At 43.3% G+C, this 11,611-nt stretch overlaps 1 protein-coding gene across 1 annotated transcript; it reads left to right on the top strand.

Moving 5' to 3' along the window:
* Positions 1 to 210: 210 nt before the first annotated feature.
* LOC105046407 (probable glycosyltransferase At5g03795) lies at positions 211 to 5,691 on the top strand. The gene is given in 5 exon segments (XM_010924983.4): positions 211 to 611; positions 3,622 to 3,821; positions 3,986 to 4,266; positions 4,269 to 4,333; positions 4,737 to 5,691. Coding segments are annotated over 5 exon segments (1,566 nt in total). The 5' UTR covers positions 211 to 254; the 3' UTR covers positions 5,400 to 5,691.
* The last annotated feature ends 5,920 nt before the right edge of the window (positions 5,692 to 11,611 follow it).

Raw genomic sequence — 11,611 nt, 5'->3', positions numbered from 1 at the left:
TAGAATGAAATAATTTTAACCATCCCAATTAAGCTCTTTCTTTCTCTGTCTGTTTTTTTTTTTTTTTTCGTTTATTCCATAATTTTATGGGACGGTGAATAAAATTATTCACGGGAGAGTAAATAACAAAGATAAAAGTTATTCAAGATAATTAACTATCCGATATTCGCGCAGAACATTGAGGATATATGTATTAAGTACTCTACTATGTACAAGAAGAGTCTAGGCTGGTCTGCAAAATATCGGTTGTCGGTATGAGAAACCTTTCTTCTCATCCTCCTCCTCCTCCTCCCCCATCATGTTTCCATGGGTATAGCACAAAGTCTGTGGTATTGTGTATATTAGTTCCTTTGGTGTTGGTTTCTCTGGGGCTTTTTGCCTTGGATTCTAGGGATTATGCCTCTTGGTTCTCCTCTTATCCTCCTTCCTCGACTGTGGAAGCAAGGGGAAGTGGTGGTGTTCTCTTGGCTTCTTCGTCTACCTCTTTCGGAGGTGGTTCTAATGGAAGTGATGAGGAGCTCGTCGAATTCCAGGAGGAAGTTAATACTTCTGAGCACGGTTTTTACTCTTCTCTTCCGCCCATGGGAGCTCTGAGCCCAGCGCCGGAGCCGGTAGGTCTTTTTCATCCTTTCTCAGCCTCTTCTTTCTTTCTGTCTCTCTTTATCCCTTTTCTTCATGATTTTTGATTTATGTTCCCCCTCTGGGTCCTTCTTTGCTACTCCACGATGTCTCTCCTTTTCTTCTCCCCTTTGTTCTTATTTTTCTTTGCATGGCATCTGTGTGTGAACCATCTCTTCAACGATTTTTTCAAAAAAGATTGACATGTTCTCTGATGAACGGCAAAGCCCTGAGTGGAATCCATTTACTGTGAATCTGATTTTATTTTTTATGGTTCTATTTATAGGATTTTTTTTATTTTTTTTATTTTTTTTGCGAATTGATGTGAGGCATGCATTTAGAGATGTAGGTACATGTACGTACACTCATGTATCTGTAGTTACCTTCAATTTTTTAAGCAAAGATATGACGATTTCTGAACCCTTGGATCGAGACATTAAGGGTTTGGGATACTCGAGATTACCTGGAGAACTAGTGCAATATCTCATCCCTATTCTTTTGTGTCCTCCCTTTGGGCAAAGGATCCCATATGGAGACCAAGTAGATTATTATGGTGCCTTTCTGTGACCATCAATCGAACCCTTTTGGATGCATCTTTACCGAAAACAAAAATGGAATCTCTTTTGCCTGCGTGGTCCGAGTGAATGATATGAATGGCTGAAGATGTCTATGATGATTTTGATTTCATCGTCATTCATGGAGAAGGGACCACTGCTTACAAGATCGGTGACCAAATTTGGTGTTCTATGCAACGGCGGAGTGAGGTGAAATTGGAAGTTTGGAAGCTAGTGTGGTGATCTTCCTTTGGTGGGTCACTGGCTTAGATCTTTTTGCCACAACATGAAGTGGCGCCATTCAACTAATACCATAAAGTTTCCAGACCCCATAATTTTGATGAAGACAGTATTTTATTAATCTAGGTCTCTGGTAGAAGCTTGAAAAGACTTTACGCCAACGGCTGCCTGACATCTTGCTCACTCAATTAGATTAGTTAAGTCCTGTCTGAGTTTAATCTGAAACTTTGTCTTGTGCTTGGAACCATCTATGTCTGGTTTGGGTCGTGTGTAATGTCGAATCCAACCAAATCCCTTTTTCCATCCACTGGTTCATGTTTAGTTTGTGTGATCTTTCAGTAATAGATAACTAGAGTTAGATTCATTAGCATGCCCCCAAGGTAGGGAATAGGGTCGACCACGCATGTTTCGCATGCGTGTTTTACTTTTGGCATGGATGAACGCAGAAGTAAGAAGGAGAATGACAAAGGATCTAGCGGTGCATTAAATGGGTACCAAACTCTATGCATCCATTATTGTGCAATGGGGACTTGGGAGTACCAGCATTGCGCAAATAGAATACATGCTGGTACGCAATGTTACACATGGTCGAGGAGGGACGTGCTAATGAGAATTACAGTTGTCGTATTTTTCCTTTTTCGTTTCTTTATTTTTTTATAAGGTACAATGGGCCAACGGGCCAAAGACAAAAAGAAAACGATACAAATAAGAGACTGAAGGATCAAACTCGGAGTGTGAAGTAGAATTACAGTTGTTCTCTTTTTGTCTTTATCCGCCCCATGCATGATACCAACCTCTCAAGCATGGTACCATCTAGACACACTGTACAATAAAGACTTGTTGGATCCAATCGGGTCTTAACTTATTTTGTTAAATAGAACCATATATAATGATGCATGGTTAATATTAATTGATCATTTGGTCCCACAACGCACTACAATGCGACAGGTTGAAGACTGATATGCATGTAGTTCTAAAGAGTTTCTCGATAATTGCAGTTGTAACTGGATGGATGCTATCACCTGATGTTTGTTTACCACGTCAGATGAGCAAGTGCCCGCTGTTTAGGGCCCCTTGTATGATTTAGGATACACAGGCGAAGTGTGGGAAAGTTACCGTCCGGCAAAGCTAGCTCTTCTGCGTCTAGCTTATTTGCTACATTGGTCTCTTTGTCGCCAAAACCATCTCATCCAATCAATAAGGCCTTGAAATGGACTGATGCCTGGTGCATCCTACATTATTCCAATTTGGGTCCAACAGCAACGCTATAACGATGAGGACATGTTATATTAAGTTAATATTAAAATTTTACTGCAAGATTCCTACTTGATCGAATACATTCATGCAGTTATCCGTGCAATTGATGTGTCATTTTAAAAAAGTCACCGTTAATGTGGTTGTTGCTTGTGCTTTCCATGGTTAAAATGTCATATGTGCTGCCCTAAGGACAAGGCTATCAAAACAACACGTGTTACAAGTCTTGATGTGGTAACCCAAGTGTACATCAATAGGAACTTATTACATGCAATTGATCTTTTTCATTTTTGCTCGTGGAGCCACTCTATTGTAGTAATGGGGACACCTGAATGTGGCTCGTTTCAATGTATAGGAATTTGCATTCGGGACATTACATAGATTTCAGATCCGGTGGAGAAATTTTCTTGTTTGTATCCTTCATGAGTTGATTGGCCGCAAAGTTTGGGAACTGTCATGTAAGTATAAATATTTTAGCTTAAAGATGCACACGAGTCTGGACGGAACAAAGTTATATCCTAACCACAAGTCATGTTTCGGTATGCATTAAATGTCTCAGCCCGCGGACAACCAATGACAACGTGGTCCAACTCGTGTTTTCTTCTACTGCTCTTAGATAAGGCAATCTTGCAAGGTCCTGACGGACAACAGAGAGCAGGAAACATATTTTAAAGGACTAAAGCTTTGTGGCCCTCTATATCCGTTTGCTTTGCTTTCAGCTTTATATTCTAGCTGGCATAAAAAATTTGGTTCTGGTTCATTGCTTCATCTTTCTTCTTTCTTCTCCTTATCCTCCGAAAAAAAAAAAAAAAAAACTCAAAAAAAAATCTTTCTTCTTGTAATCATTTATTTACTGTTGCAAGTTGTTTATATGTAAAATGTTTATACAGTTAGAATGTTTAGATGGAATTAATGAGTAGTTGACCACATTGAGTTAATGCTGTTGATCTGATAGGCAGCAGTAGTCCTCCATAATATAAGCAATACTAGAAGAGAAAGGAGAAAAGATATAAAGCTGGAGAGGCTCGAACTTGGTCTCGCAAGAGCTCGCGCTGCGATCAGAGAAGATGTTCAAAATTCAAACCGTCCAGCATTAGCGGACAAAGATTATGTTCCGATAGGCCCAGCATACAGGAATGCGTATGCATTTCATAGGTAATAATAGATGATCTTTGGTGAATCTTCACAACTTTCATTAAACAGATTGCTTGCTTTCTAGCTGAAGGAATACAATAATAAAATAATGCAATCCTTATAAACTGGCCTTCATAATTTATTTTTTTTTCCCTAACAATTCCTTATCCTTGGAGGAATTGCAGGAGTTATTTGGAAATGGAGAAGTTGCTCAAGGTGTATGTTTATGGAGAAGGTGAGCCACCAATATTCCATGATGGCCCCTGCTTGAGCATATATTCTACAGAGGGATTGTTCATAAATAGCATGGATATGGAAAACAGGCTGAGAACCAGAGATCCTGACCGAGCTCATGTGTTCTTCCTTCCATTCAGTGTCGTAAGGATGGTTCAACACATTTACCAGCGCGATCGCCGTGATATGAGTCCCTTGAGACGAACAGTCCGAGATTATATTGATGTCATTTCTAGAAATACCCATACTGGAATAGAAGTCTTGGTGCAGATCATTTCATGCTTTCCTGCCATGACTGGGTAAGATAAACATCTCATTCCTTGGGTTAATATCCAGTAATTATTTCATGTCAATCTTCTGTTACTTCCCAGCACATTTATTAGTCAGAGAAATTCTCAACCAAGCTAAGGTTATTGCCTCAAGGTGGTAATGCACTTTTTCCTCTTTCTTGTGCATGATTAGGTGCGTTCTACTGGATAAATATATCCAAATAAAAAAGTAATTGGGCTTTAAAACATCCGTGATAATTTGGTCATTATGTCGGTATGTAATTAATCTGTTCTGCATGCATGCAAGCATGTGCATCTTTCATCCATGCTCTTGATCTCAACTAATGTCGTAGGAGATTGTTCAACTCCACTATATATCAATCTGATGGAGCTTTCGAATTCTTAATAATCACTGCATTTTGGACTCCGGCAGGGGCCTTATGCTTCTGGTGGCCATTCTCATCTATTTTTCAACTCCATTCGCGTCTTGTGCAATGCAAACACGTCGGAGGGGTTCAACCCTTTGAAAGATGTTTCTCTTCCGGAGATGAACATGAGATCTGCTGTCGTTAATGTTGGTGGACCATCTGCTTCAGGTCGTCCGATCCTTGCATTCTTCGCCGGAGGAAATCATGGGCCTGTTCGGCCTGTGCTAATAAAGCACTGGAAGGACAAAGACAAGGATATACAAGTCCATGAGTATCTCCCCCAAGGGGTTTCCTACATTGACTTGATGAAGAAGAGCAAGTTCTGCCTCTGCCCGAGTGGATATGAAGTGGCGAGCCCAAGAATCATGGAGGCAATCTATCTCGAGTGCGTGCCCGTCACGATTAACGACCATTATGTGCTGCCACTTAGTGATGTTCTTAATTGGAAGGCCTTTTCGGTCCAGGTCTCCGTCGAGGACATCCCCAACCTTAAGAACATTCTGATGAGCATATCACCGAGGCAGTATATACGAATGCAGAGGAGAGTGAAGATAGTGCAGAGGCATTTCATGTTGAATAGCCCTCCAAAGAGGTTCGACCTGTATCATATGCTCCTGCACTCGGTGTGGCTGAGGAGACTAAATGTTCACATTCATCCCCAGGATTGATCCATGCGAAAGCCCAAGCTTCTAATAATTTGGAATATCGGTGGCATTGGAAAAGGTAGATAGATGCAAATTCAAAAGAAAATAAACTTATTGCTATTTTGTTAAATGTACTATAGTCTCTCATATTTACTGATTTTTTTGTTGTATTATTTTGTAGATTTTTTTTTAAAAAAAAAAAATTTAATCGTGGTTCAATGAATGCTATTCTTTGCAACGGATGAGTGTTCAATAGGTATCTGAGGTATAAATGTTGGAACAAACTTCAGTGTCATTCTTTGCAGATGATTGTCAATGATTTGAATTCTAAGTTATCAGTCTGTTACTCTAATCTAACTTCAAGGCTGCAGGTTAACAATTTATTCTTCTCGTTGGGTCACTAATTCAAGTTCTTGGACATCTAATCCGAAGAAACCCATCTAATCCGATCCAATAAATATCGATTTTGATCGGTTGAAAAACATAAATCGGATAGAATTGGATTAGGATTTATAAAAAATAAATTATTTACGGTCGAATTCGATTTCTACGTTTTTAAACCTTATGAAACCAATCCCAACCGATATATACAGTATTTTACAAACTCACTTTCATTTTAAGACAACGTCGTTTAGACTTCAATACTTCATTCTAAAAAATACCGCATCACCCATTTGGATTCATGAAAATATTAATGTTAAATTGTTGATGGTAGCACATTAATTTGAGACAATTCTGAAATAAAAGTTTTCAGATGTAGTTGCTTTTAGATAAGTAAATCTTTTTTTTTTTTATTTTATTTTGTACTAGTTTAAAAATAAGTCTAAAATTTATAACTTATAAAGTTTAGGTCTTTTTACATTAAATTGATAAAAAAAAATAAATAAACTTAAATGAGCCAACATTGGACTTAAAATCAATATTGAGTCAACATTGAAGTTCAAACTAATACAACCCACTCAAACTAATTACAAACTATTCACTTCGATTTCAAACATTTTATACATGATAAATGGTCGGCAGCGGGTTGAATTTTTTTCAACTCGATTGGATTCGGTCGGATGAAATTTTTCTTTCAATCCGATTGAACCCGACCCGTGCTCAACTCTATACACTATTGGATTCTTGGTTGTAGCAAGATGCCAAATAAAAGAGAAATTAAAAAAAACAAAGTGCAAACTTAGGATTTATGTAAAAAATCCTCTGAACTAAAGAAAAAAATCACGAGCTAAGATAATTAAAAATTTTTTATACTATCTTCAATATTGGAGATTGCAGAATATAAGACAAAAAATTTTAAAAAAATATTCACACCTCAAACATAATATATCTCATAAAAATAAATATATAGAGATATCAATAAAATTGAATTAGGTCTGTGCCAAGCATATCCACTCAAGACACTTGTACTACATTCTAGTTATGTGGTGCTTGTTCTTGCTTTTAGTTCCTGAAACCCATCTTTTCATTAAGTGCCCATTTACAAGGAGTATTTGAACCCTTTCAAAATCATGTCTGAAGTTGATAGGTTGGCCCCCTAATCTTCAGGTCCTTTGGACAATGGAGACGCAAGAATCCTACCGTCTCTCAGAAAGCTTGGGATCAACTCCGAATAGTATTTCGCTGGCAGGTGCCGCACGAACTGAATTCGTGAATTTTCCTTCGGAAAAAATCTTCAACCACCACAGTTCTTCACAAAACTCCGCAAATGTTACAGCATGGGAAAATTTATGCTCTATCAAAGTGTTGGACAAGCATGGAATCTTGCCGAGTTCCTTTGTCTCCTTTGCTGCTGATAGGTCCTCAATGGCTTTATTGCAGCCTATTTCAGACCTTCCTTGTCCTCTATCTACACCTTTTGAACCGTCATCATGCTTGTATTTATTAAGTTCTACCACCCAATAAAACTGGGGGAAGAGTCTCACTTCTCCATGAACTGCCAAAAAATAGAAGGTATTAGCATATCAAAAATGGATAGGGAAACTGAATATTACTCATTAAGAATTTTGAAAAAAGAGTTGTATATACTTCATTTCTTTCTGATGGTACCAAAAACCTTTAATTTGATGAGTATGAGGTCACGGTATTTCTTGATATCCCTCTTTATACGCGAAAAGTCAAAATTTAGGTTCTGAGCAGGAATGATGGTTATCTGGTCATCGCCTTTGCCTACTATTTCTGATGTCAAAAGTGAGTTTTGCAAAGCAAGGACTACATTATCCAGAAAGGTCCACTGGTAAGTAGAAGAAGCATATCAGATCTAGATGGTCCGGGTCTAAAGGGAGTAATAGTTGTAAGAAGATAGGAAAGTAGACGGTTATGCACTTCGTCAATGAGCTTATTGAAGATAAGAACTGCCACAATTTTTTTTTTTTTTTTTAAAAAAATCTCAAGAAATAAGATAGGAGATAGTAATGATAAGGAAGAAGGGCACCATTAGTTCTACTATAGTTATAAATCAAAAGAAATTTTAATTTATATAGAAAAAAATTATCTTTTCTATATGATGTAACTTTTGGATTGAAATCTAAAGGGACAAAATTAGAAAGCTCATGGACTAAAGCAAACAATACCTCATATGCCGAGTCATAGACCCTTGACTATAATATTAGTGGCCCATGCAGATCCCGAATTTATATAGAAAGGGACTATCCTTCCCAACCATAAATCTTTGACTGCAATAGGAGGAATAAAAATAAAGATAGAATTTCAGTCCAACACAATAACTTTATCAAACCGACTTCCTTGCCATTCTCTAATAAATTATTTTTTTCTTATCATTTTTTTTTCTTTTTTGGTTACAACAATTTAATTTATTTTTTTAAAATAATAAGCGCTTTCCGACGGCATGGGTTGGAGGTACTGCATGTGTCCGTAACGAATAGTTTTTTTTCCAAAATTTTTCATAAAATTCTTAATTTTTTAATTAATAATCTTTATATATTAAGTAAATAATTAAGTTTTGATATTATCCGATTTTAAGTTTATTCTTAAAATACAATGTACAAATTTGTATCTTCTTTAAAGTGTGTTAGGATTTGACGCCTCGAGATTCAGCCCATATTGAGCCCACAGCGAGGTTCGCGGTGAAAAACGGAGTCCAACGAGACCAAGATCACCTGAAACGGAGCTCGGATGGAGAGATACGAACTTATGAAGTCGGCACGAGAATCGAGGCGGCGGAGGACCGCCGGCGACCGGCTGCGGGCGGCAGCGGCGCGGCCGCAGGCGGTGGCGCGCAGGACGCGCGCCCCAGGCCCGCGCAGTGGGGGCCCGGGGCCCAGGCGGGCGCACGGCCCAAGCGGGCGCGCGGCCCAGCGGGGCGTGCGGCCCAGGCGCGCGCGGGCCCGCGCGCAGGCGCGGCCCAAACCCACGCGCGCGGGCCGGCCCAGGCCAGCGGGCCTGCTGGCCCCTTGCCCCGGTCCACCGTGGACCGGGTGGTCCACAACGCGGTCTGTGGACCGCGTGGGCGTTTCCCACGCGTTTCTCACGGTCCACGGCACTATTCCGTGGACCGGAGCGCGATCCGACGGCCCAGGAGACTCCCGGTCTTGATCCGACGGTCTGGAGGGTTTTTTGGCTTTGTTTAGGACTCCTAATCCGTCTCTAATCGTGTTTTAACCTATGTTTAAGCCTTTAAAAGGCCCTGAGAACGAACAGAAGAGGGTGGGGTTCGGTTTCTCGCCGCCGTATGAATCAGAGGAGAGAGAGTGGGGCGAGGGCGCTGTGAGGGAAGGAGCAGGAGGCTCCTGGACAGCGGTCGCCAGGCTCTTCAGGAGTTCAGGGGGTCTTCAAGAGAGAGAGAGCTTTTGTGAGGGGAACTTCATGTGAGAGAGAATTGGGTGTACAAGGGTTGAGGGTGAGGTCTCCTCTTGTAAATTTTTCTTTTCATAGTGAAGTTTGCATGCCCCATGGAGGCGAGCCCTTTTGTGGCTGATCCACGTATTTTGATTGTTTTTCCTTTTGTTTTTGTTCTTCTTTCTTCCTGCTGCATCGCGTGGTACTGAAAGGATCTTGGGAGGTGGTGTCCTGGCCAGACATCCACCCAACAAGTGGTATCAGAGCAAGGCGGTATAAGGACGCAGACTGCAGTGGTGGTGAGCAAGACTGAAGATGGAGAAAACAAGAACAATCAAGATGGAGATCAACAAGTTCGATGGTAAGAGCAATTTCTCCTTGTGGCAAGCAAGGGTGAAGGACGTACTCATCCAACAGGGGTTGATCGAAGCTCTCTTGTGCGATGAGAAGCCGACCACCATGGAGGTGCGGGATTGAAAACGGCTACAGATGCAGGCGGTGAGTACCATCCGCATGTACCTGACGGATGAGGTGGTGATCCATGTGCTGAGCGAGACTTCCCCGATGGTGCTGTGGTCGAAGCTCGAGGAGTTGTACATGGCGAAGTCTCTCACCAACACTCTTTTCCTCTGGAGGCAGTTTTACCAACTGCGGATGACTGAGGGACAGAGCGTGCAGGAGCATCTGAGCCACTTCCAGAAGATCCTCACCGACCTTCTCAACGTTGGCGAGAACGTTGAGGAGAAGACCAGGGCGCTGGTTTTGCTGGCGTCGCTTCCTTCTTCGTACGAGTCCTTGGTGACTGCTCTTCTAGTGGGGAAGAGCACTATCAAGATGGACGAGGTCACCGCGGCGATACTCCAGAACGAGGTTCTCAGGAGGGAGAACCCAGCTTCGAGCTCAGATGTCGATAGCTCAGCTTTGGTGGCTTCTGGAGGTGCAGGAGGCGGTAGACGGAGCGACAGGAGATCGCAACGAGGGCGGTCTAAGTCCAGGAGGGACTTGAGCAAAACCAAGTGTTACCGGTGTGAGGAGTTGGGGCATCTAGCCAGAGATTGCCCTCAACTGAAAAATCGGACGGTGGCTGCTGTAGCGACGGCCGGCAGCGATTCAGATGGAGATGTCCTGGAGATATCTGACAAGGTATCTACTTCTTCCCAGCAGTGGATATTAGATTCTGCATGCCCCTATCATGTGTGTTGCAGAGAGGAACAGTTTGACTCCCTGAAAAACAGTGAGAGCACTGTATATCTGCCGGATGGATCGAGCTGTGCGATCAGAGGCATTGGGACGGTCAGCTGGAGGACACATGACGGTGCAGTGAGGAGATTGGGGGAGGTCCGATACATACCCGATTTCAGGCAGAATCTTATCTCACTTAGCAGACTGGATTCGAGAGGCTACAGGACGGTAGCTGGTGGAGGAATCCTGAGGGTGCTACGCGGCGATAGGATTGTGCTGGAGGGAAGAAGGAGAGCGGAGGACATTATTACCTGGCAGGGAGCCCAGTGCGAGGTGGAGCATCGGGAGTCAGGTGGAGCCCAGAGCGAGGTGGAGCTCCAGGAGGCGGATCGGGCACGAGACAAGAGACTCGGGAGGACGAGAGGCGACGTTGCAAGGTAAGATTCCTATTGCCGCAGGATGATGCCCCGAGCAGGTCTCAGGTCAGGAAGAGCACAGCATACGACGGAGATGGGATCGAGCAGCCTGGCTCGACTCCCATGTTTGCCCATCCATGATCAGCAGGCGATTGCCCCAGGGCATGGGAGCGAGGAGATCCAGAAGCTCTCGGAGTTTGGAGAGGCCGAATATCGAGTCGAGGTGGAGATTGTTAGGATTTGATGCCTCGAGATTCAGCCCACATTGAGCCCACAGCGAGGTTCGCGATGAAAAATGGAGTCCAACGAGACCAAGATCACCTGAAACGGAGCTCGGATGGAGGAGATATGAGCTTATGAAGTCGGCACGAGAATCGAGGCGACGGAGGACCGTCGGCGACCGGCAGCGGGCGGCAGCGGCGCGGCCGCAGGCGGTGGCGCGCGGGACGCGCGACCCAGGCCGGCGCGGTGGGGGCCCGGGGCCCAGGCGGGCGCGCGGCCCAGGCGCGCACAGGCCAGCGCGCAGGCGCGGCCCAGGCCAGCGGGCCTGCTGGCCCCTTGCCCCGGTCCACCGTGGATCGGGTGGTCCACGGTGCGGTCTGTGGACCGCGTGGGCGTTTCCCACACGTTTCTCACGGTCCACGGCACTATTCCGTGGACCGGAGCGCGATCCGACGGCCCAGGAGGCTCCCGGTCTTGATCCGACGGTCTGGAGGGTTTTTTGGCTTTGTTTAGGACTCCTAATCCGTCTCTAATCGTGTTTTAACCTATGTTTAAGCCTTTAAAAGGCCCTGAGAACGAACAGAAGAGGGTGGGGTTCGGTTTCTCGTCGTCGTACGA

The sequence above is a fragment of the Elaeis guineensis genome, chromosome 6, assembly GCF_000442705.2.
Source record: "Elaeis guineensis isolate ETL-2024a chromosome 6, EG11, whole genome shotgun sequence".
NCBI classification, from domain to species: Eukaryota; Viridiplantae; Streptophyta; class Magnoliopsida; order Arecales; family Arecaceae; genus Elaeis; species Elaeis guineensis.
This window is presented reverse-complemented; position numbering and strand designations above follow the sequence as displayed.